Below are 20,729 nucleotides of genomic sequence, written 5' to 3'. Positions count from 1 at the left end.
TATGTAGTAGCCACCTCCGACTAATCAAAGTCCTACCTGATAGCAAATAGTCACAACTCACAGATGAGTTTTCCCAACCTGTATGTTTTTAATACAGAGAGGGTTCTGAGGCTATTGTTCAGACATTTGTATGTACTTGAAGCACTCATAATAAAGATCCCTCAAGAAGACAATACATGACATGTAGGTGATTGTTTATTAATGAATGTTAAGTGAAATACTGCTTTTGTATGTTCTTCCCATATTAAGGCAAATGTAAGATTAAGTTAAGATAAAACAGCATAACAGTATGTGTATATCTGAAATATATGGCTATGCTAGAGAAATCTAATCAAACAAATTGATATTCAAGGAGTTTTTGAATTCTATGGAGTTGGTTGTGAAGACCTTCCCAATGCTCTCAATGGCACAGGAAAATCTCTGCTACTCTAGGCTGGCAGAGATTTTCCAGCACCACTGAAAGCAAACTCTTGACACACACCACACACATTGGGAAGTGTTAAGTCAGATTTTCAGGTATACTCAGAATAGAACAGTAGGATTCAGGTTAAAAATCGCTGAACTTGCCCTTAAATACATATTTCATATAGGCTACTCAAGGCACAAGACATAAGCCGTTCAATATATTCTAAGCAAAATACCATCTCTTTAAAAAGAAAAGTTCACACTTCCTATGAAGCCCATGTCATGTTACTTATAATGAACTATAATCTGCATTTAACACTGTATAGTTGTAGTTATTGGTACTCATATATAGTTTATAGTCCTTTATTGATCACGAGGAAGATTCAATCAGTACCAAAGTATGAAACACAGGACATAAAGAAAAGGATACACATCTAAGCTTGAAGGAGAAAAGAGGTAGTAACATACAGGGTTTAGGAATACAGTACAAAAAGAAAAGTTGCTATTATGTGTCATTAGGTGCTTTTTAGTAAAGTCATGACATTCCTGAAGGTGCAGGCAGAAACTTTGTGTTCTTTACTTATCTAAAAGCACCCAATCACCATGTAGTGTCTTATTAATTACACTATAAATATAAATTACAACAGTGATTATAATGAATTGGAAAATTATTATAATGTATTATTATAGCTATATGGAAATAATACTATGATGATCCTGGTTCTTATTTCAACGTCGGGCCTAAATGGGTTTGTTCTTAGAACTACTTTACATTTCAAAAGTGTTAGTCTAAGATTATAATGCATTATATGTTTAAAATGGTTATAGACATGGGCTTCACAGGAAGTGTTACCAACAAGGTTGCTGAATGCATAACATATCATATATCAGCATTTTAATTGTAAAAAAACCCATACAAGAATACATTCAATCTGAATTAAGAGGCACATGCATGTCAAACAATCTTCAATGAGGCTAGTTACAATGGAAGGAATATAGTACCCAATTGTTTGGCATTACTTAAGTTTTATCCTAAAGAACTTGACATTGTCATATCATCTGCCAACATGAAAATATATGTCCTGACAGGTGACATAATTAAGACATTTTAGTAACGATACAATTTGACATGTTTGATTGTAAATATTGGGCCTTTCGAAGCCATTTCCACACAACCGCCTTAAACTTGGATCAGTAAAATTAACACTCTGGAATTTACTGTGTAGCGAAACGCCCGATTTGGGTAGACAGCGGAGGTTTAGCCTACAGTGGAGGTTTAGCCTACTTGCGTCCAACAGCTTCAGACAATTTCTTTAGCCTTTTCTTCAGCTCCAGAGGGAACTTTTCATAGCATTTCTTACACACAGGCTTCATGTCAAATTCCACAAACTTGTTCCTGCAAACACAAAGAGAAGGAAAAGTCAATATCAACACCCACCCCTTCACCCTTGAACATAATACCTTACATCCACAAGACATGATCTCTAATCTTACAGTGGTTTAAAATCATCGTGTAATAAATCAGCCATGTCAGCAGAACTTGGATCACATTGCCCTCACACTAAACTATGTTCTTAGTTTGCTCTTTTTTTTAACCCAGACCATAATTATTAAAATGTTTATTCCCATCATTTATAAGCATGAATAGCACAACTTGACCTGCACTTCAAAAACCACGATAAATCCTAAAACAGGAAACTCACAGTAGTCACTAGTCAGACATGTTGTCTTTATGTGTTCTTTATACTGCATGTTCTATCATAAAAGTTCGCAAATCATGCTTTTATTGACTTTAGTTTGCAGCAGTGTTGTGCTGAGTTTTGCATCCCTGCCAAGAAATGCATCAGCCAGGCTACAACTATGAGTCTCCTGTTCTCTGGAAATGAAATGTGTCCCGCTTCCAAATAGTTGTACAATTGGAATTGGTTCCAAATCAAATACGATGTTGCCATTATTCAAAACACGAAATGGAGCTTTATCATGTTTTTGAAGGCCTAGACAATATGTTTCCTGTTGTTCTGTGTCCAAGCCCACTGAGAAGATGCAGCAGCTTAATAATAAATCTAACTGGTGATGTAGTTTGGGCTACACATGACTACAAATGATAGGGAATAGGGATTGTCATTTTATGTCTGAACATTCAAGGCAAGCCTATCCTTTCAGTGACCAGTTAACAAAACTGTGTGCATCAAAACAAACCAATTTCCTCATGTCATGATCCGAACAACTATGATTTAACCATGTTGTTGGTTTTTTTGTCAAGGAAGAGCTCTATATTCCAATAGTAATCGTTATAGTATATTTAGTTTTGATGGGATACAAATTGAATCCAATCAGGAGAGAAACCCACAAAGATCTTTAAACAAATGCATGAGCAGACAAAATTGGAATTTGAACACACAAGCTGATAAATCACTTCCAAGTGCAAATAGTTAATTCTGTATCCTGTATGAGTTCTCTGTCCTGATTGGATAAAATCAGTATCTAAACCTGAAAATATATTTTCTGTTTACTAAAGAACTGGAGTCAGGAATCCCTGTTATTGAACAAACACTCTTTAGCAATGAAGGCTATGCATACCGAGCTATTTAACACTTTTATTTTAACAAAAATAATTATAACTAACTTTAAAGAATCAATGCAAAAGTACATGCATGGTGAAACTCAGGCTATTCTATGATGACATTTAAAGATTAAAACGATAAAATGACTCATACTGTATGTAAAATCAAAAGTATGATAAATGACAATTCAATGTAGAGATGGCACTAACCAACAGATGGAAAGGGAATGAAAGAGTGCTGAGAGGAAAAGAATAAAGAAAGCTACAGACAGATGGTAGGTTTTTTCTTGCCGCCTTTGGCATCACGCTCCCGTCGGGCCAAGCGGCGCTTCAGCTCTTCAGGCATGTGCTCATAGCATTGCTTACACACTGGCTTCAGGTCAATTTCCACAAACTTTTCTCTGGGGTAGGTTCGAGGCATATAGAGGTAAGGAAGAGCATCAGAGGAAGAGAAATAAAGACGGAAGGAAAATAGAAAGACAAGGAAGTCAAGACAAGGGAGGGAATGAGAAGAGTAGATTGAAGAAGGAAGAAGTTAGTAGGACTAGTAAAGCAAGACATCTACCAAAAACAGATAGGACCAATTACACTCCAAATACAGGTCAGGATCAGTCAGAGAGAGAGATGGAATTTGTAGCATTCTAACTTACTTGAGGGTAAGTTTTGTATTGCAGGTAGAGCAAGAGAAGCAACTGACACACCAGGCTTTGTTCAGGGCCGAGACCACTGGTGGACAGAAGAAACAACAACAGTTGAGGTGTGGTGGAATGATTTACAAGTGAATAATAATCTAGTTTTATACAACTGTATTGCAATGCCTAGGTACTACCATAGGGCTGAACGATTTTGTGAAGAATATCTAATTGCGATGTTACTGACCAATATTGTGATGTTTAAAAACACAACATCGTCATAAAACCCTACTTTACTGTATGTAAGGCATAGAAAATAATACCACTTTTAAAAGCACAGGTGGACAGTGAGGCTCTCAAGTGGCCGGGGAGGGCATTGCACATTCTGTAATACATGGAGCAATGGAGCATTACTAACTAGGCATGCAACGGTTCAGTTAGCTCATGGCTTGACGCAAACCTGTCTTTGGGTCATGGTTTTGGTACAGTTAAAAAAAGAAAAAAAAATAGTGCTCATTAGCAATAAATATGCTCATTTATAGAGGGTATGCACGTGACATCATCGTACCTGGAAGTTATGCGGGAACGCCCACTGAGTGGCAAAAAACTACTTTCTGTCCTTGACAGCCCATTCATCCAAACAGAAACGTCCTGTCTGATTGCATTAAACAAAGTTAAACTAACAAACATTACAGCTGTACGAAAAGCTTGAATTATCCTCTTTCTATCTGCAAAGTTTTTGTTTCATAAAAATCCACCATAGAAACGTTATGAACTACTTTGTCAAGAAATGCCCTGCATTTGATTATTTTTCTAAGTGTCAGAGTTTGGAAGTGCTCGTTTTCAATAACACAACATTTTGCTGCCTCCTGCATTATGTGACATTTAGAAACAGGTGGTACGCAGGACGGTTGAGTGATTTCCAACGAGCGCTTCCAAACTCCATGCTGCTCAATGTTTTGCCACTCAGTCTAGATGAGTGGGGGGGGGGGGGGGGGGGGGGGGGGGTGTCCTGATGGGAAAATCATGCATGTGCATACTCTCTATTAGTCCGATGGTGTTGCCCACCTAACTTAGACATAGACACAGATCTATGCTTATGGATCGGCTTGTTTTTGGCTATTTGCTGCAGTCTTATGAACACTGGGTCAGGTTTCAAACCATGATTTCGGTTTGAAAAATATTAAATCGTTCAGCCCTAGTACAGCATACAAATAATATTCTAAGCAGAGTTTTGTCATGTTGATCCTTACCATCGCCTTCAATCACACGGTTGCAGTGATAGCACACATCGCCAAAGAGCTTTATAGGTTAGAATTGAACACAGATATTAATAGTTTATAAAGCACACATCACACAGGATACTATGAGGTCATTCAAGGTACACACAGATCAGCTAGTTTAGTGTCAATTATCAAGATGTTTCCATTACATGACAAGCTACTTTTACAACCCATTTTGGGCGGGAAGCCCTTTTGGTGTTAGCATTATGTTATGCTTTAGCTATTGAAAAATAGCAGATCTACAAGCTCAGGTCTGCTATTTTTGAAAAATCTAAGAACGACTTGACAGCTTTTTCAGAAAACTGTTTTAGGATTTAGAAGCCATTTTTTTAGAATCGGCCTCAGGTCTAAATGGGTTAGACATTCAAAAACATTACATGGCACAAGCTACTTTTACCAAGATTAACCCATTCTGGGTGGGAACCCCTTTTGGTGTTTTAACTAAGCATTATGTTATACTTTAGCTATTCAAAAATAGCCGATCTGCAAGCTCATAGCGTGCCACCAAGTGTCGCGCTACGAGCTTGTAGGTCTGCTATTTTTGAAAAATCGTGAAAATGCGGCACAAATCTTTGAATATATATTCTTTCAGAATACTTTTTTTTTATTTCGACGTCGGGCCTAAATGGGTTTAAGACATTCAAAAACATATTGTACCTGGTTATAGTGAGTCTCACAGTAAGCCAAGCCCTTCCTCTCATAATGGCGGTGACCCAGGAAAGGCTTCTCACACTTGGCACACACAAAATGCTGTAAAACACACACAAGCACACAGCAGCCCATATTAGGCACAGCCACCTCTCATACATACAGTATGTCACATTGCCACAAGACACAGATCGCCAATTATTTCACACTCCATTATAAACAATATAGCCCTATTTAGACAATGATACCTAGTAGTAAATATCATCATCATTTTTCGACCGCGGTCGAGATCATGGATTTCACAATGCCATGCCAGACTTCCCGGTTCTTCATTACCATCCCCAGTACTAAAAATATAGTACCTAAAAATATATATATATATATATATATATATATATATATATATATATATATATATATATATATATATATATATATATATATATATATATATATATATATATATATAGTGTCCATGTTGCATTTATATTTAGGTACTTAGTATATATATATAGTACCTAAATATAAATGCAACATGGACACTATCCTTAATTTAGGACAGAGAACAACTACATTTTTGATGATATAAGCCTTGAAGAAATCTTACGGATATGCAAACTGTAGTAATTCTGACTTGCATGTGAGAGAAATAGATAGGCAAATATAATCAATTCTTTTTTTTATCAAGGTATGGTAATTAGACAAATGATCTAGAATTATTCTCTCACAAACCTCCACATGCCATTGTTTGCCCATGGCGTTGACAACACGTCCCTCGATGGGTCTCCTACAGGCACCACAGATCGGTACACCCATCTTGTCATGGCAGGGCAAACAGAAGAGTTCTCCCTTCAGTTCCCTTGCATCAGAGGTCAGCTCCTTGCTAATGAAGGACAAACGATTAACTCCCATTATTACATGGCTTGGTTGAATGCTTGATTCTGATTGGTCAATCGCTTAATTCAGCGGTGAGTTATCTCATGATAATGACCGCTCCGCTGTATAATGACCGCTGCCTAATCAAACCCTCTGAGCACCACCAGCTGCGCGGCTGCGCCCGCTTGATTTACTGCCGTTTCCAACATAACAGCCATGTAAACACACACACTACTGACACACAATGTAATTTACAGCTAAACATTGCTCTTAAAAATGTTTTTGAAAACATTTGAGCGAGAAATAGACGAAGCAGCTGGACCCGAAAATGGATTCTATTTGATCAACTCACTTCCTTGTTTTCCGACAGTGCTTCAGCCCTGCAGCTGGGCAGACGCAGCCAGCGCGAAGTTATGGAATACTTTTTTTGTTGTGTTTTGGATCAATGGATTAATTTATGTTAGTTAGCCATGTAATAAGCGGGATAATATCTGGCTAGGTGGTCATTGTCGGGATATAATTCACCTTCAGGGAGTGTAACCACCTCGGCTTCGCCTCGGTGGTTAAACTCCCTGTCGGTGAATTATCTCCCGACAATGACCACCTAGCCAGATATTATCCCTTACTTATACCACAGGTTGTTTCGAGCAAGCAACCTGATTGGTTGAAACAGCCTTCTAGCCGTGGATTAAACCAGCACCATTCACCACCTAATCAAAACAAAGAATTCAGCTGCTCTGTTTTCCCAGAGCGCTAGCAAACTCTGTGGCTAGGCTAGCTAGTTTCTTGGGACATTTGTGGTCGTAGTGGCTACATCTGTCATTAAAGAAATATGTTTTTTCAGCGATTTTCTTAGTTTTAAGGGTAACTGTTGTATAATTGCAATATTACACTCGAGGGTGTGGTTTAACGTGATTATTGCCACTTCAGTGATGCTTGCGGAACTCGACTACATCTCGTTCCTGACCGCATCACTGTCGTGGCAATAATCACGTTAAACCACACCCTCTTGTGTAATATTGCTTAAATCTTCAGCAGAGAAGTTGGCTTCTCTGTACAGAAATGTTCTTTCAGATCAGACATGGATGGCTAAAGGTCCTTACACACCGGCGAATTAGCAACGCGAATCAACAACCCGAAAATGCGAAATATTTGGCCGGTGAATTTTGACGGGTCTGCCTAGTATGGCAAAATCTATAGTGCAACGCATATATGCGATTATTCGCCACTACCGTCCTCGTGATTCACTATGTCGTTGGTATTTTTTCACCACTTCTTCACTACCGTGACGCAGACAGCGCAATTGCATTGAGGCCCAGAGTCATTTGGGACCCACGGCCGCCGACCCGTGCCATCGGAAAATGTAATTGACAGTTTAGTTGACCAAAGTTTGGGAGAGCCCGAGTAAACCGAATGGTCTTGATTTTCTGTGTGGAGAAGTGGCCTGGGAAGACTCACCTACAGTTGCTGCAGTTGAAGTGGTCAGGATGATAGGGATCATTCTTGAAGATAAGCGGCTGCTCCTCGATGATGGCATGGCACTTCTGACAGATGTACTTTCCCAGACCTCGAGCTTTCTCTCGGTTATGGCACGGACGGCAGAGGTGCCTAAAAGGGATAGGGCCAAGACAGCGACTACAGCACTTATTGATAATTTACCCCATTTCGACCTGAGAACAATTCTAATGTCTTCTAAATCCTGACAGTTTTCTGAAAAATGTTTCTATGTCAGTGGTGCTCAATATTTCATGTCAAGGACCCCAAAAATGATATGTAATTGGTGCTGACCCCCCATCTGAAAATATGTTGTTCAGGGACCCCCCAGAAGCAAAGATTTGAGTTAAACACTTTGGCTCTGAAAGAATATATATATATTCAAAGATTTGCGCCACATTTTCACAATTTTTCAAAAATAGCAGACCTACAAGCTCGTAGCGCACCACTCGGTGGCGCGCTATGAACTTGTAGATCTGCTATTTTTCAACCAAAATGCGTTAACCACATTCCCCCTGGCGCCCCAATTTTGGATACATCATTATAGGATTTTTTCATTTAATTTTATTTAATACTTATTTTTTTCTCTTTTCTTTTTTCTACATGAATTTTATTTGACAAACAAATACCAACCTGCCAGCATTCTTAACAAATCCCACATCAGCGAGCACAGCCTGGCATATATCGCAGCAGAAGCAGTCAGGGTGCCAGCTATTGTTCATGGCCTTAATCACACGACCAATGATAAACTCACCTGGGACAATGACAAAAAGACCTACATTTAAAGGGATATTTCAATTTCAAAAAAACTTTTGGTCATTTGATCATCTACTCAGGCTTATGTGAACACCACAGACATTGCTTCATTCAGTATTTAGATATTCATTTTAGCTTCCTATACAAACCCATTATAACTTGGTTTGTCATTTACTGTTTTAATTTATTTTTAATAATTATTTTTGATTTTGTTGAGGAGCTGCAGCAGCTGGGCAGCAGGTTCTTTTTCAAAATAATTATTAAAAATAAATTATAACAGTAAATGACAAACCACGCCCCCCCCCCCCTTTTTATCTTAAAAAATAATATATATATATATATATATATATATATATATATATGTTGGTGGTCTGAGCCTTTTGGCGCCGCCTGGTGGCGGAGAATGAGTTAATAAATATTTTCATGGGGGAAAAAAATAGTGTGAGAATCAGGATCTCAATTCTTGTGGAGCAAAAATCCTGCAGAACTATATATGTGTATGCCCCCTTTTGTGCCCATATATGGAGCTGACGACAAATATTTGGGCATAGCTACATTTGAAACTACCACTTACATGGTCATGGCTGAATCATTGTGACATTAGTGCGACAACCTGGTCCGCCTCCACAAGTCGATTTAGAAAGATGTATGGGTCAAGGCTCATTCATAGTCTGGATTTTCGGTGGTGAGGTGACCACCGCTCCGGTGGTGAGCTGACCACCGGAGCTGAAATAACGTTGAGCGGTGGTGAGTAAAAACAGAGAGAAGGGCGGTGGCGGTGGTTTGCTCTTCACCGCGGCTCGTGACGTCATGTTGTAGTTCAGTGGTCATCTCACCACCGAAAATCCAGACTATGTATGAGCCTTTAGACTGCTCCACTACACTGAACGATTATGCCTTGGTTTCTAAATTATGTTAAAAGTGTTCTGAGTACTTGTTCAGTGTGTGCACATGCAGTAGTGTAATACTCACCACACTGGTGGCAGCAAGGAGCAAAGAGCATTTGGAAATCATGCTCACAGTACTTCCTGCCTTCGAACTGCAAAGAAACAAAAAATATCCCATATTTAAAAACGGCCCGCCAAAGACAAGGCTACCGAATTTAATTAGGGATGCACCGAAAGGGAAATTCTTGGCCGAAACCGAATACCGAATATAGGAAACAGTTGGCCGAAAACCGAATACCGAATATGATTAATATTATAATTTATCTTTTCTCCCGAATGGGCCGAAAATGAATTTTTAGCCATTTTCTGCCGAATATTTTCTGCGGCCGAATATTCGGTGCATCACCTAATTTAATAATTAGCATCCCCCCTTAAGGATCTACCTCATAGAATAGTCCTTCTGGGAACTGTTGGAAGCACTGGGCACACACAAAGCAATGCTCGTGGTAGAGCTCCCCATTACTATTGACAATCTTTTCAGCTGTTCCAAAGCCACTCTTACAGCGCTCACAGGCTGCATTGGCCAGGGCGTTCGCCATGGTGCTGGAAGTGACAAGAAAACAGACACTTGTGAGCAGACATTCACCAAAAGTGGTACTAACTTCTTTTATAATTAATTCATTCATAATTATGAGGTTAGAAGATTACGTTGCGAACTGCAAAGTGACATTTTCAGATCCACTGAACGTAGTGAATCAGGCTGGAACCCAGGCTAGTACTGATATATTACGATGAATAGCAAAAATAGGCAATCTATTTTTGATGCTGGGGGGAAAGGTTTGCCTATATTGATGACATTCCCAATAGGAAAGCCATGGCTATCAGGCTAGTGCTTTACAATGACTTCAGGGAAAATGGAAACGATGTACATATTGTGTAGCATAGCTCTGGGCATTAATTTATAATTGTCAATACATTTAATAGCCGCTAGAAATTTCAGGGGGTTTCAGAGTCTAATGAGTCAAAACATCTGGAGCACAGGGTCAATTTTATTTGCACACACACACACACACACACACACACACTCCCTAATTTCGCTAGCACAGGCAGGCTAAAACGTTAGCCCCAGTATGTTCCCTCAGCACTACGCTCATCGGGGCTACTCGAGTCTGGGGCGAGAGACTAAACTACCGGTAATGTAAAGTTAGCTACTCTGCAGCTAACGCCACAAGTACTAAAACTAGGTTTAGTTATGGTTATATATAATTAGGCCTATATATATTTAAAAACGCAACTTACTTGCCCGTCATTCCAGCGACGCCCAGCATCACCTTTTTGCACCGCAATATCGTAAATGTTGTTTTGTCGCAGTTGTTTTGCTGATTTGGCAACAGACAAGTCAAATGTCTCAGTAGCTTGTTGTGTCTGTCTGCACTGCGCAGCTGCAACACGTACTGTCCACCCAGAGTAATATAGTAGGAGTGGTGACACTAGCGTTGACTCCCATTGTAACAATGGAATGCGGAAGTGCTCATTCTATCTTAATGGGATAGTTCCAATGTTTGGAACTATAGCCCATAGGCACCATAGAGTATTGGCACCCGCTTTGCGGCGAGATCAAAGCGTGTTTTTTTGATTGATTGATTGATTGATTGATTGATTGATTGATTGATTTATTAACAGTTTTGCAGAATTACAATACATTTCAAGTACAACTCAATACAACAACAGACAACAGTGTCGCTACTCTCTTATACTATTCGACTCGGGGTCCACCCACACACAGGGAGTGTCTGATAACTGATGGGACAAACCTGACTCCGCCAGTCGCCAGATGGTGGCAGTCATACAGTGTCAGTATACATAATATAAGAAGAATCTCACATCTACTAATGCTCTTTGCTGTCCCCACCATTTGCAACTCTGCAACGATGCTGTTGTTAGGTGCAGACAGTGCAGTTCCCTTGACACTGCCAGGCAGGCAGTGAGGCAGTGATTGCCAGTGGTTCCCAAACCTTTCCGTGTCAAGGACCCCCAAATCAACATTTATTAGGCCACGGACCCCCCATTTGAAAACATATGCCAGTGACCCCGATAAGGGAGGATTCTTACGGCTCTAGCAGTGATTCCGAAACATAATCATTTCATGGACCCCCAGTTTCACACACATTATGCTACGGACCCCCGGTTTAATGGAATTTCTATCTCTGGTACCCCAATTTATATTGTAAAACCACTGTTAATTTAACTCTGAGAGTGTACAAATGGACACTCTCTGAGTTACAGACCCATAAGGGTCCATTTGGTTCCTAAGTCCTAACTATCTCTAACTATCTCTAAGTGGGGTCCCAAAGTGGACCCCACTTTGGGAACCCATGTGATACACCACCAAGATACCCATGTACCTGTCTAAATACTTCCTTAATGTTAACAAAGTCCACACCCACAACACCAGAGGGAGTGCAACAAACCATGTACAACCCAGATTCGGCACAAACAAGGCACTAAATTATTTTCGCTCCTATGCCACCAAAATGTGGAACGCCCTACCAACAGTCATTAAGACATGCAAATCCCTTGACTCCTTCAAAACCGTTCTCAAAGGGCACCTACGGACGGCTGCAATTCGAAACTGGCCCCCCCCCACCCCTTTTTCCCCTCACAGGAATTCATCATAAAGGAGGTAAAAAGGGAAAAGAAACATATGTTTCTTTTCCCTTTTTACCTCCTTTATGATGAATTCCTGTTCTGTTCTTTGGCTGTATAGAAGTGTCTATTTGTACGTCTCTAAATGTTTTGATGAATTGAACAAGGTGGACCCTCTTGTAAACAAGTGTAATGATTTATTGGGTCGTCCACTCACAGTTAACAGTCTTTGTATTGAGTTGTGCTTGAAATGTACTGTAATTCTGCAAACTGTTAATAAATATTTCAATCAATCAATCAATCAATCAATCAATCAATCAATCAATCAGTGCTCTCAGTGATGCCTCTGTAGAAGGACCATAGGATCTTTCTTGGGCACATGCAAAACTTCTTCCGACATTCCTATGCTTTTGTAACCACATTGCCAGTGTGTGCTCATGCCAGGACGGAAGAGGTCCTTGACTTGGTGATGTGTGAACAAGGAACTTGGGTCAATTAATGACTGTAGTCTGTGTCCACAGTAAAAGCTTTGATGCAGATGGGGTACAGCCTCCCTACCCTCTGTAGTCCACAACCAGCTACTTGGTCAGGTCAATGTTGAGAGAGAGTTCTTTGTTGTAGTACTAGCTAGGCCATCTCGTCATTGTCGGTGATGATATCACTGTTATGTCGTTGGCAGGCATGCTCACCAAGTTGGCGCTATGCATGATGGGGTGGCTGTATAGGCGGGCTCAGGACACAGCCATGGGGGGCTCCTGTGTTGAGGGGCTGAGGTGTTGGGGAATGCCAGCTGCACAGGCATGGTGTGGAGTCCTTGGTATATTTTTGAGGGGTCCTAGCCCCTCCTATGCCCAGCTTTCCGGGTTTGTGTGAACACAAACATTGGCTTGTGATTAGCTCAGCTGATCACCCGACAGCGATGATTTGATTGGCTGAGCAAAGTACACATTGAAGAAGATAAAAGTGAGGGCAGAAAAGTGAAGATGCCAAACGTGATTGGCCGGAATGACTTTTGTGATGATTTGATTGGCTGAGCACGGAATGTGATGTAGGATGATGTATGATGATAAGAGCACCCCTCACTTCACACAAGTGTGATTTTTTATTATTTATTTGGATCCCCATTAACTACTACGTTAGTTGTAGCTAATGATGTCACAACCACATGTTAAAACAATTGATTATGGTATTGTACATCATTGCATATAACATCTTATTAACTCAACAATCATAAATACAATTTCAGTTTTTATGTTTTTAACAGATACAGTATAAAATATGTGTGTTAACCATAATCAAAAAGCGGATGACATGAGATATTTCCTTTAGTTTCTTTTTAAAATCTGATTTACTTCTTGCCTGTATGAGTTGTGACAGAAGACTATGCAACTCTTTCATTGCTCTATATATTACTGTGTGTTTGATACATATTTTATTTTATTATGTTTGATTATTTCATATTTTGTGATCACATTTTATAACGATGTTAAAAATACCTTATGTCTGTATACTGCACGACCGCCCTGTCATACTGTCATGTACTGTTTTCTGTATTGTTTTCATGTTTACCGAGTCTACTATCAGCTGTCACCCACTGCAGATTGCCACTTATACCAATGGAAAATAATAACACCCCGAATGGCCTTAAGAGGAAAATCAACAAGGAGGAAAACAAATGGCCTTAAAGATGGAAACAACAAGGAGAATAACCTCTGACCACAGTGATAAAGAGACAAAACTGGAGTGAGCAAGTTTAATCAAGGACTCAATGTGACTGAAGTCAAAAACAGACTTCAGACCAACTGTCGCCGGATGACAACACTATGACACCTCTCTATGTTATGACATTTCAACCTATTGACATTCGACAACTGTGGACTGATATGTTGGACATTTTCTTGGTATAAAATGATTGTGCAATTGATGTGATAGGGTTCAGAGCTGCATCTTGAAACTTTGTGGACATATCTCTCTTCTGTCCCTTCTGTGCAACTGTAACTTGTAAGATATACCTTAAGTCCGTTCAAAACTCTATTTTCCATAGAGTTCAATCTTTTCATACCTGGGTTGAATCTTTAAGGTGAATCTACTAAGGTTGGGTTTCTGGTCTATTATTTTAAAGCCATCTGTTATACAGCCATCAGTGTTGCATTGCATTTGTTTTTGAGATCGGAAACGTAAATGATGAATGTCTGGTGTTGTAGGTGTGTTCATCAGAGACTAAACTTCAGTGAACAGCTAATCTCCGGCAGCGTTAACCCGGTCAATGCCAAATTTTGCACACACACTCCCTGGATGCCAACGATGAACCTCTGCTCCAAAATTTCCAGAATGGCCTGTTATAGCGCCACCAGGAGGCCGCTTTGTGCAAAACAAGTTTTTGGACAGTACACCTACAGATTTTGTCCAAACATCACGCAAATTGGTACACAGTCTCTCTAGAGCCATTCAACAAAACGCGTCTTTCAGATTTCTCAGACTCCATCCTGATTGGCTAAGATTGGCTTCCAAAGTTCGCAGGAGTGCTCAGTTTCAAACAAAATGCTGCAAATCATGAACACATCGTGTGATTTCCGTGAAATTGTGCACGCACATTCCCACTAGGCCGAGGAAGAAATTTCACATGAACATTTTCAACTCTGCCTCATGTTGGCGCTATAACTGGCCGAAAAGTGTTTTTACCTCTAACTGCACGGATCTGTGGATAACTTTGTATGCCAACTCCGTAGAAGCAAAGGAAAAACCTTTGCCTGGAATTTTTCACATCTGCTCTTTATAGCGCCACCAGGAGGCCAACATATGTAAAACACATTGTTTCCTTCAGATTTTATCCAAATTTCACGCAAATCGGTACACATCTTCTTCATAATCATGTGATCAAGACGGGTTTGTTTGATTTCTCATAATCGACCCTCATTGGCTACGATTGGCTTCTTAACTTTTCAGGAGTAGCCCGCTTTGTACCCGTTTTGTACAAATCACCACAACTACTCAATGCAGCGTCCGATTGTGGTGAAACTGCATGCATATTCCCACTAGGCTTTGTAAGAAATGCCACTTGACAGTTTTCAAATCAGCCTCATGGTGGCGCTACAACAGGCCAAGCCGCGTCACACACACACACACACACACACACACGTTTATATTGCTCCTAAACATTTTGCCAAACATCACACACACACTCCTATCCTCCTGGTGGAGACCTGTGCCCAGAAGTTATTTTTGTACAGCACAGCACAATATGTGCAGCTCTAGGCGGTCCTTGAGCTTGTTGAGTCTAGTCTAGTGTGTATTGTAATAACACATTGCCACATACTTCTGGGTAGTTTCATTTTAGTGTGTTGATATTCTTGCTGTACTCACCTTGGGTTTCTTTTATCATTCTGCAAAGATCACAATGGGCATTCTTTTACAGTACACCCCTTTGTCTCTATAGGCAAATGTTTCATGAGCTGAGGGCAGCTCAAATGGAACCCATGGCTTTTGTTTTTTTGGAGAACCTCATCACTGTAACAGAAAGAACAAGAGGATTAGATCTCCAAAATACACACTTGACCTAATTACCTGACCTGCTGTAGGTGTGCTTGTGAGATGGTAATTGTTGCCTACCACCCACAGACCGCGCCTAGACCCTGCTCCAGTGCTCCACTGCCACAGGGATGTTACAATATCCAGCAGACATGGCATGAGATTCTAGGCCACTGTAATTATGATGATTACGAGCGCACGTGCGTGCGTGCGTGCGTGCGTGCGTGTGTGCGTGCGTGCGTGCGTGCGTGCGTGCGTGCGTGCGTGTGTGCATGCGTACGTGAAACAGCAGGGTCAATCGGTCGTAGTCTCTACGACCGACCGACAGCAGGGTCCGGTCAATGACCCAATCAGCTTCTGGGGTGACTGGGTCATGCTCATACAGACAGTAGGCTACATATGATATGGACCGACACACTGGCTGGTGCCCATACAGACAGACAAAGTCACGTAAACGAGACGATGTGCCACCACTCAAAAAAACTACATTCAAAGGTTAAAAACCAGCCTATAGAAGTAAAGGTAAAAAGGGGGGATTAGGTCGGTCTGAAAGGGTGGGGGCAGCTTTGATGCGAGTTGGGAGTGGATTTTGTATAGAATATAAACAAAAGGGTAAGTGGGTTTTGTATAGAATTACCTTTGTGCTCTTAGAATATAAACAAAAGGGTAAATAGCTTGTCTTTGTTTCCCACCCTCCGCCCAATCTCTACCATTATTGAAATGTTTGTCCCCATGGTGGTATATTATGGCATGGCATAGCCTCGGTCCCAGCCTTAGTGCCTTACACATCTGCCAAGAGAAAAGCCTGGTCACAACCTAATTCAGAGACGTTATCGGCGGAAGTGTCGGTCCGGAACATCCGTCAGATATATTTCCCCCGGATACGATATTGTTGCGACTAATCACAACACAATCACAACTGATTTGTAAATCATCAACGTCATTTCCTTGAGTGGTACTTGCGCCAAAATCCGAAACTTCCGCCCCCAAAAAATGATAGCGTCTACAGCATAGGTCTTGCCCAGCGTGGGCATGGCATGGCATGGCATGGCATGGCATGGCATGGCATGGCATGGCATGGCATGGCATGGCATGGCATGGTATGGTATGGTATGGTATGGTAAACTAAACCTAACCTTTTCCTAACGTTAACCTCAGGAAAACTATGCCTGACCCTAACCAAGTTATTTCTAATCTTATGCTCAGTAAAACAAATAGAGTGAAGTGAATGACAGATCGAGTGGCAAATCGAGTGGCAAAGTGAGTGGCAAAGTGAATGTAATGTTGTTTAAAGTCTTTTAATGCAATCAAATGGGACTTTTTCCATACTTTCTTTTGCCAGAAAGTAATTTTTTTCCACTCAGTAGGCATTCCCGCATAACGTCCGGGTATGATGATGTCACGCGCATACCCTCTATACAAGAATACAAGAACCGCCAGAGTGTGCGGTCGACGATTATTTTACAAATTGACTATACCACAAATCTATCAACATATTACCATAGTTAACACAATTGGTTGATGCTTAGCTATTAGTCAGTTAGTCTGTTTTTATAGAAGTGTATATCTGTACATCTCTAAATGTTCTGATGAATTGAAAATGGTGGACCATGTTGTAAACAAGTGTAATGCTTTATCATGGTGTCATCCACAGTAACAGTTTTTGTATTGACTTGTGCTTTTGTTTGAAATGTACCCATTCTGCATGCTGTGAAATAAAAATGTCTTTCAATCAATCAATCAATCAATCAATCAATCAATCAAGCATCTGTGAACCATAATGTGGTTAAGTGTGGCAGAAAGATGTTTGGTGTAGATGTTTTATTATATGAACACTTGTTGAAAGATAATGGCTAACTGATCCATTCCAAATATACTGAATTTGTACCTTTCCATAGTTTTTCAGGAAATAAGTTGTAAATGCAACTGTGCATTTCTACTGTGGTGACGTTATGCTTCCGAAAGGTTGCACCAATGCTTTAGAATGAATCAGGTGTCAAAAATGCCTTTGTGCTTTTAGGCTCACTGAAATTAATAGACAGTGTCCAGACAGTCCACACCCAACTCTACAGCAGTGGTCCCCAAAAGAGAGATTAGATGTTTGCCCGGAACCCAAACTAGAGACGTTGTGACCTTGTAGATTGACTGTTTTCACTACTTCTTAAACATTTGTTTTCTAATTTATGGAATTTCTTAAACAATAATTTTATTTATTCAAGAAATGACATAGAAAAGTCATTACATTTGGTACTAATTCATGAAAACTTTTCTCTGAATGTTTTTTGAAAATTATAATAATAAAAAAATGTAGGAAACTAAAAACTAAGGCACCCCTAAAAATGTGTCCGCGACCCACAAACGGGTCCCGACCCACTGTTTGGGAAACAGTGCTCTACAGTTGGTCCTAGACAAGGACATTTAAAAACCCAAAGCTGAGGTAGGAAAACAAAATGTATTTACCTCAGAGTGAACACAGTACACAGGCCATCTGATCTGATCTTTAAAAAAAAATTATTGAATTATGTTCACAAGGTTCCAACCATCTTTGTCCTATAGCTGGCTTAAGACATTTTCACCCTCCGAATTTTTTATTGTTCTACCAAAGCAAAGTGTTTGATTTTAATCACTTTGCTTGTGAGCATAATTCATTTCGCTTTTAGAGATCAGTTCTTCGGAAATTCTAGAACAATTCCATTCCATTCCTCCACCAGGGCAATCACGTTCTGTGTCAAATGCTGCAGAAAAAGCAGCAACTGGCTGTGGATAAAAAGGAGGACAACAACTGGGCAGCCAGATAAAGACCAGTGGTATGCGGTCAGGCTTAGGCCTGACTCAGGGAGAGGGACGCCCCTGCCATGCAGAGTCCAGTGGTGAACATGGAGGATATGGAACGGAGGGGGGTGTACCTGGGACTGCCAGGCACACCGTTGAGCCCTCTGGAGACGTAGTGGGCTAACATAAATGAAACGTCGATGAAGCAGGGTGCCCACCTGATGACCTCAATGAAGGTCCTACTACACTCCACAGTGGCGTGCACAGACATTTAGAGGGGCAGGTGCTTGAGTGAAAAAAGGGCACCTTGTGCAGCGCGTGGAACCGGCCGGTTGCCTTAATAGTGTGAGATTTATAGATTGTGGGGCCTAAATAATATATTAGAAGCTTTTTTTTTTTTTAAGAATTGATCAATGTCACCATGGTCCACATAGTGTACACTGTACACGGTACAAAATAAGAAAAAAAAGGAGGAGAAAAAAAGGGCACATTGCCAAAAGGGCAGGGGGTGCTAGAGCACCCCCTAGTGTCTATCTGTGCACGCCACTGCAACCATCTGCACAACTACATTAAAACACATTGACTATTCATGTCACTATAGTATAAAGCCATGGGCAAAATGCAGTTCCTAATAACTGAAATAATGTGTCACTGTCACGAAGGGATGAGGGGCTCCATGGTTCAAGTGACACTCTGTAGGCCATAGTGGGAGGTTTTGTGTGACTGGGTGTGCCGGCCTCTTCACGTCGGAGGTGGTGTCCAGGAAACCTAATTTCGTAAAGAGTAGTAGCCCCTGGCACAAACGAAGCTCTGAACACGAACATCATCTAAGCTCTTGTGTAAAAAGTGACCTCAAATATTGTGATCATCATATGGTATAATAATTGTGCCATTGACAATAATGGGGTCATGTAACTTCTGTTTTATTCGTCACATGCTCACACATTAATGTGCAGTGAAGTATTGCAATGGCAAATGACTTTGCTAACAATGTCCAAAATATATAATAAAAACAAGGTGAAAGTAAGCCTAAGGTAATACAAGTTAGAGGATACAAGGATACTATAAGTAATAACCCATTTAGACTTGAGGCCGATACTAAAATAATTGCTTCTAAATCCAAAAACAGTTTTCTGAAAAAGCTATATGTTTCTATGTCAGATTGTCAGTGGTGCTCAACCTTTTTCACGTCAAGGACGTGTATTTGGCTGTGGACCCCCATCTGAAAATATGTAGTTCCAGGGACCCCCATAAGCAAAGATTTGATTTAAAAACGTTCGCTCTGAAAGAATATATATTCAAAGATGTGCGCCAAATTTTCACCATTTTTCAAAAATAGCAGCTCTACAAGCTCTTCAATAGCTAAAGTATAACATAATACTTAAAACACCAAAAGGGGTTCCCGTCCTGAATGGGATAAAGTGCATGTGTGTAAAGTGTATTACAATTTACAAATTACATGAATTGATGAATAGCAACCGTCATATACACGATATTAATGAATTGCATTTTTATAGCGCTTCATTCATTCATACATTGGGAGGTGAATTGGCGAACAGTCAAGACCAACTCATTGGAGGCAATGTAGGGTTCAATGTCTTGCCCAAGGACACTTGGACATGTGGACAGGAGGAGCCGGGATTCGAATCGCCGACCCATGGATCATTGAACGACCTATACCTCCTGAGCCACAGCCATCCCAATAAATCAATGCAGCATTCAGGATGACCAAAGTATAAATATAGTACAAATAAATAGGAGTAAATATGATGTGGTGAACAACTACAGCAATTCTGAGCCAGACATAAAAAAGAAGGAGATTTGTCACAAAGAAAATGGGGTTGAGTGGGTATTTTCAGTTAAAGTCACTTGACCTGGCAGTTGGGTTATTAGAGCTCTAATAGCCTGAGGAAATGTTTTTTATTTCTGTGTCTCTCTGTAATGCAAGGCCAGTGACATGCATCTGTATAGCACATTTCAACAACAAGGCAAAGTACTTTAAGTGAAATATGAATCATGATGTCCCAGAGTATTAAGACATACATTATTATATTTTGTATATAAAGATAAAAATGTAAAACATTTGAAATGCAAAAAAATTGTAGCCTAATGAAAGTTTCAATAAATCCAGAAAATAAGAGAATGAAATTACAGGACAAACATAAAGGGCTTCAGCTTTGATTTAACCACTTAAACCCTACTTAGTTGACAGGGTCTCCCAGGGTTCTCCACCAGATTA

The 20,729-nt window shown here is 40.3% G+C and overlaps 1 protein-coding gene across 2 annotated transcripts; it reads right to left on the bottom strand.

Annotated features, from left to right (window-relative positions):
* Window positions 1-182: 182 nt before the first annotated feature.
* On the bottom strand, window positions 183-11,006 carry lims1 (LIM and senescent cell antigen-like domains 1). Of its 2 annotated transcripts, none has more exons than XM_079497583.1 (10): window positions 10,844-11,006; window positions 9,988-10,147; window positions 9,630-9,696; window positions 8,535-8,655; window positions 7,866-8,015; window positions 6,264-6,414; window positions 5,541-5,633; window positions 4,854-4,902; window positions 3,619-3,694; window positions 183-1,801 (listed from the first exon to the last, which is right to left on the bottom strand). In XM_079497583.1, exons 1-10 carry the CDS (start codon window positions 10,870-10,872, stop codon window positions 1,687-1,689), a joined length of 1,011 nt encoding a protein of 336 aa, XP_079353709.1. In that variant the 5' UTR covers window positions 10,873-11,006; the 3' UTR covers window positions 183-1,686. The 2 variants fall into 2 exon arrangements, with proteins under 2 accessions (XP_079353709.1, XP_079353710.1); XM_079497584.1 differs by lacking the exon at window positions 183-1,801 and adding an exon at window positions 3,213-3,369.
* Window positions 11,007-20,729: the final 9,723 nt, after the last annotated feature.

The sequence above is a fragment of the Electrona antarctica genome (genome assembly GCF_951216825.1).
Source record: "Electrona antarctica genome assembly, chromosome: 3".
NCBI classification, from domain to species: domain Eukaryota; kingdom Metazoa; phylum Chordata; class Actinopteri; order Myctophiformes; family Myctophidae; genus Electrona; species Electrona antarctica.
This window is presented reverse-complemented; position numbering and strand designations above follow the sequence as displayed.

Excerpts from the sequence above, each read along its gene's own strand:
- lims1 (XM_079497584.1), bottom strand. The coding sequence starts at position 10,872 with ATGCTGGGCGTCGCTGGAATGACGGGCAA. Across the intron at positions 10,148-10,843 it reads GTCGCTGGAATGACGGGCAA|CACCATGGCGAACGCCCTGG; the intron begins GTAAGTTGCGTT and ends TGTCACTTCCAG. Across the intron at positions 9,697-9,987 it reads CAGAAGGACTATTCTATGAG|TTCGAAGGCAGGAAGTACTG; the intron begins GTAGATCCTTAA and ends GTTTCTTTGCAG.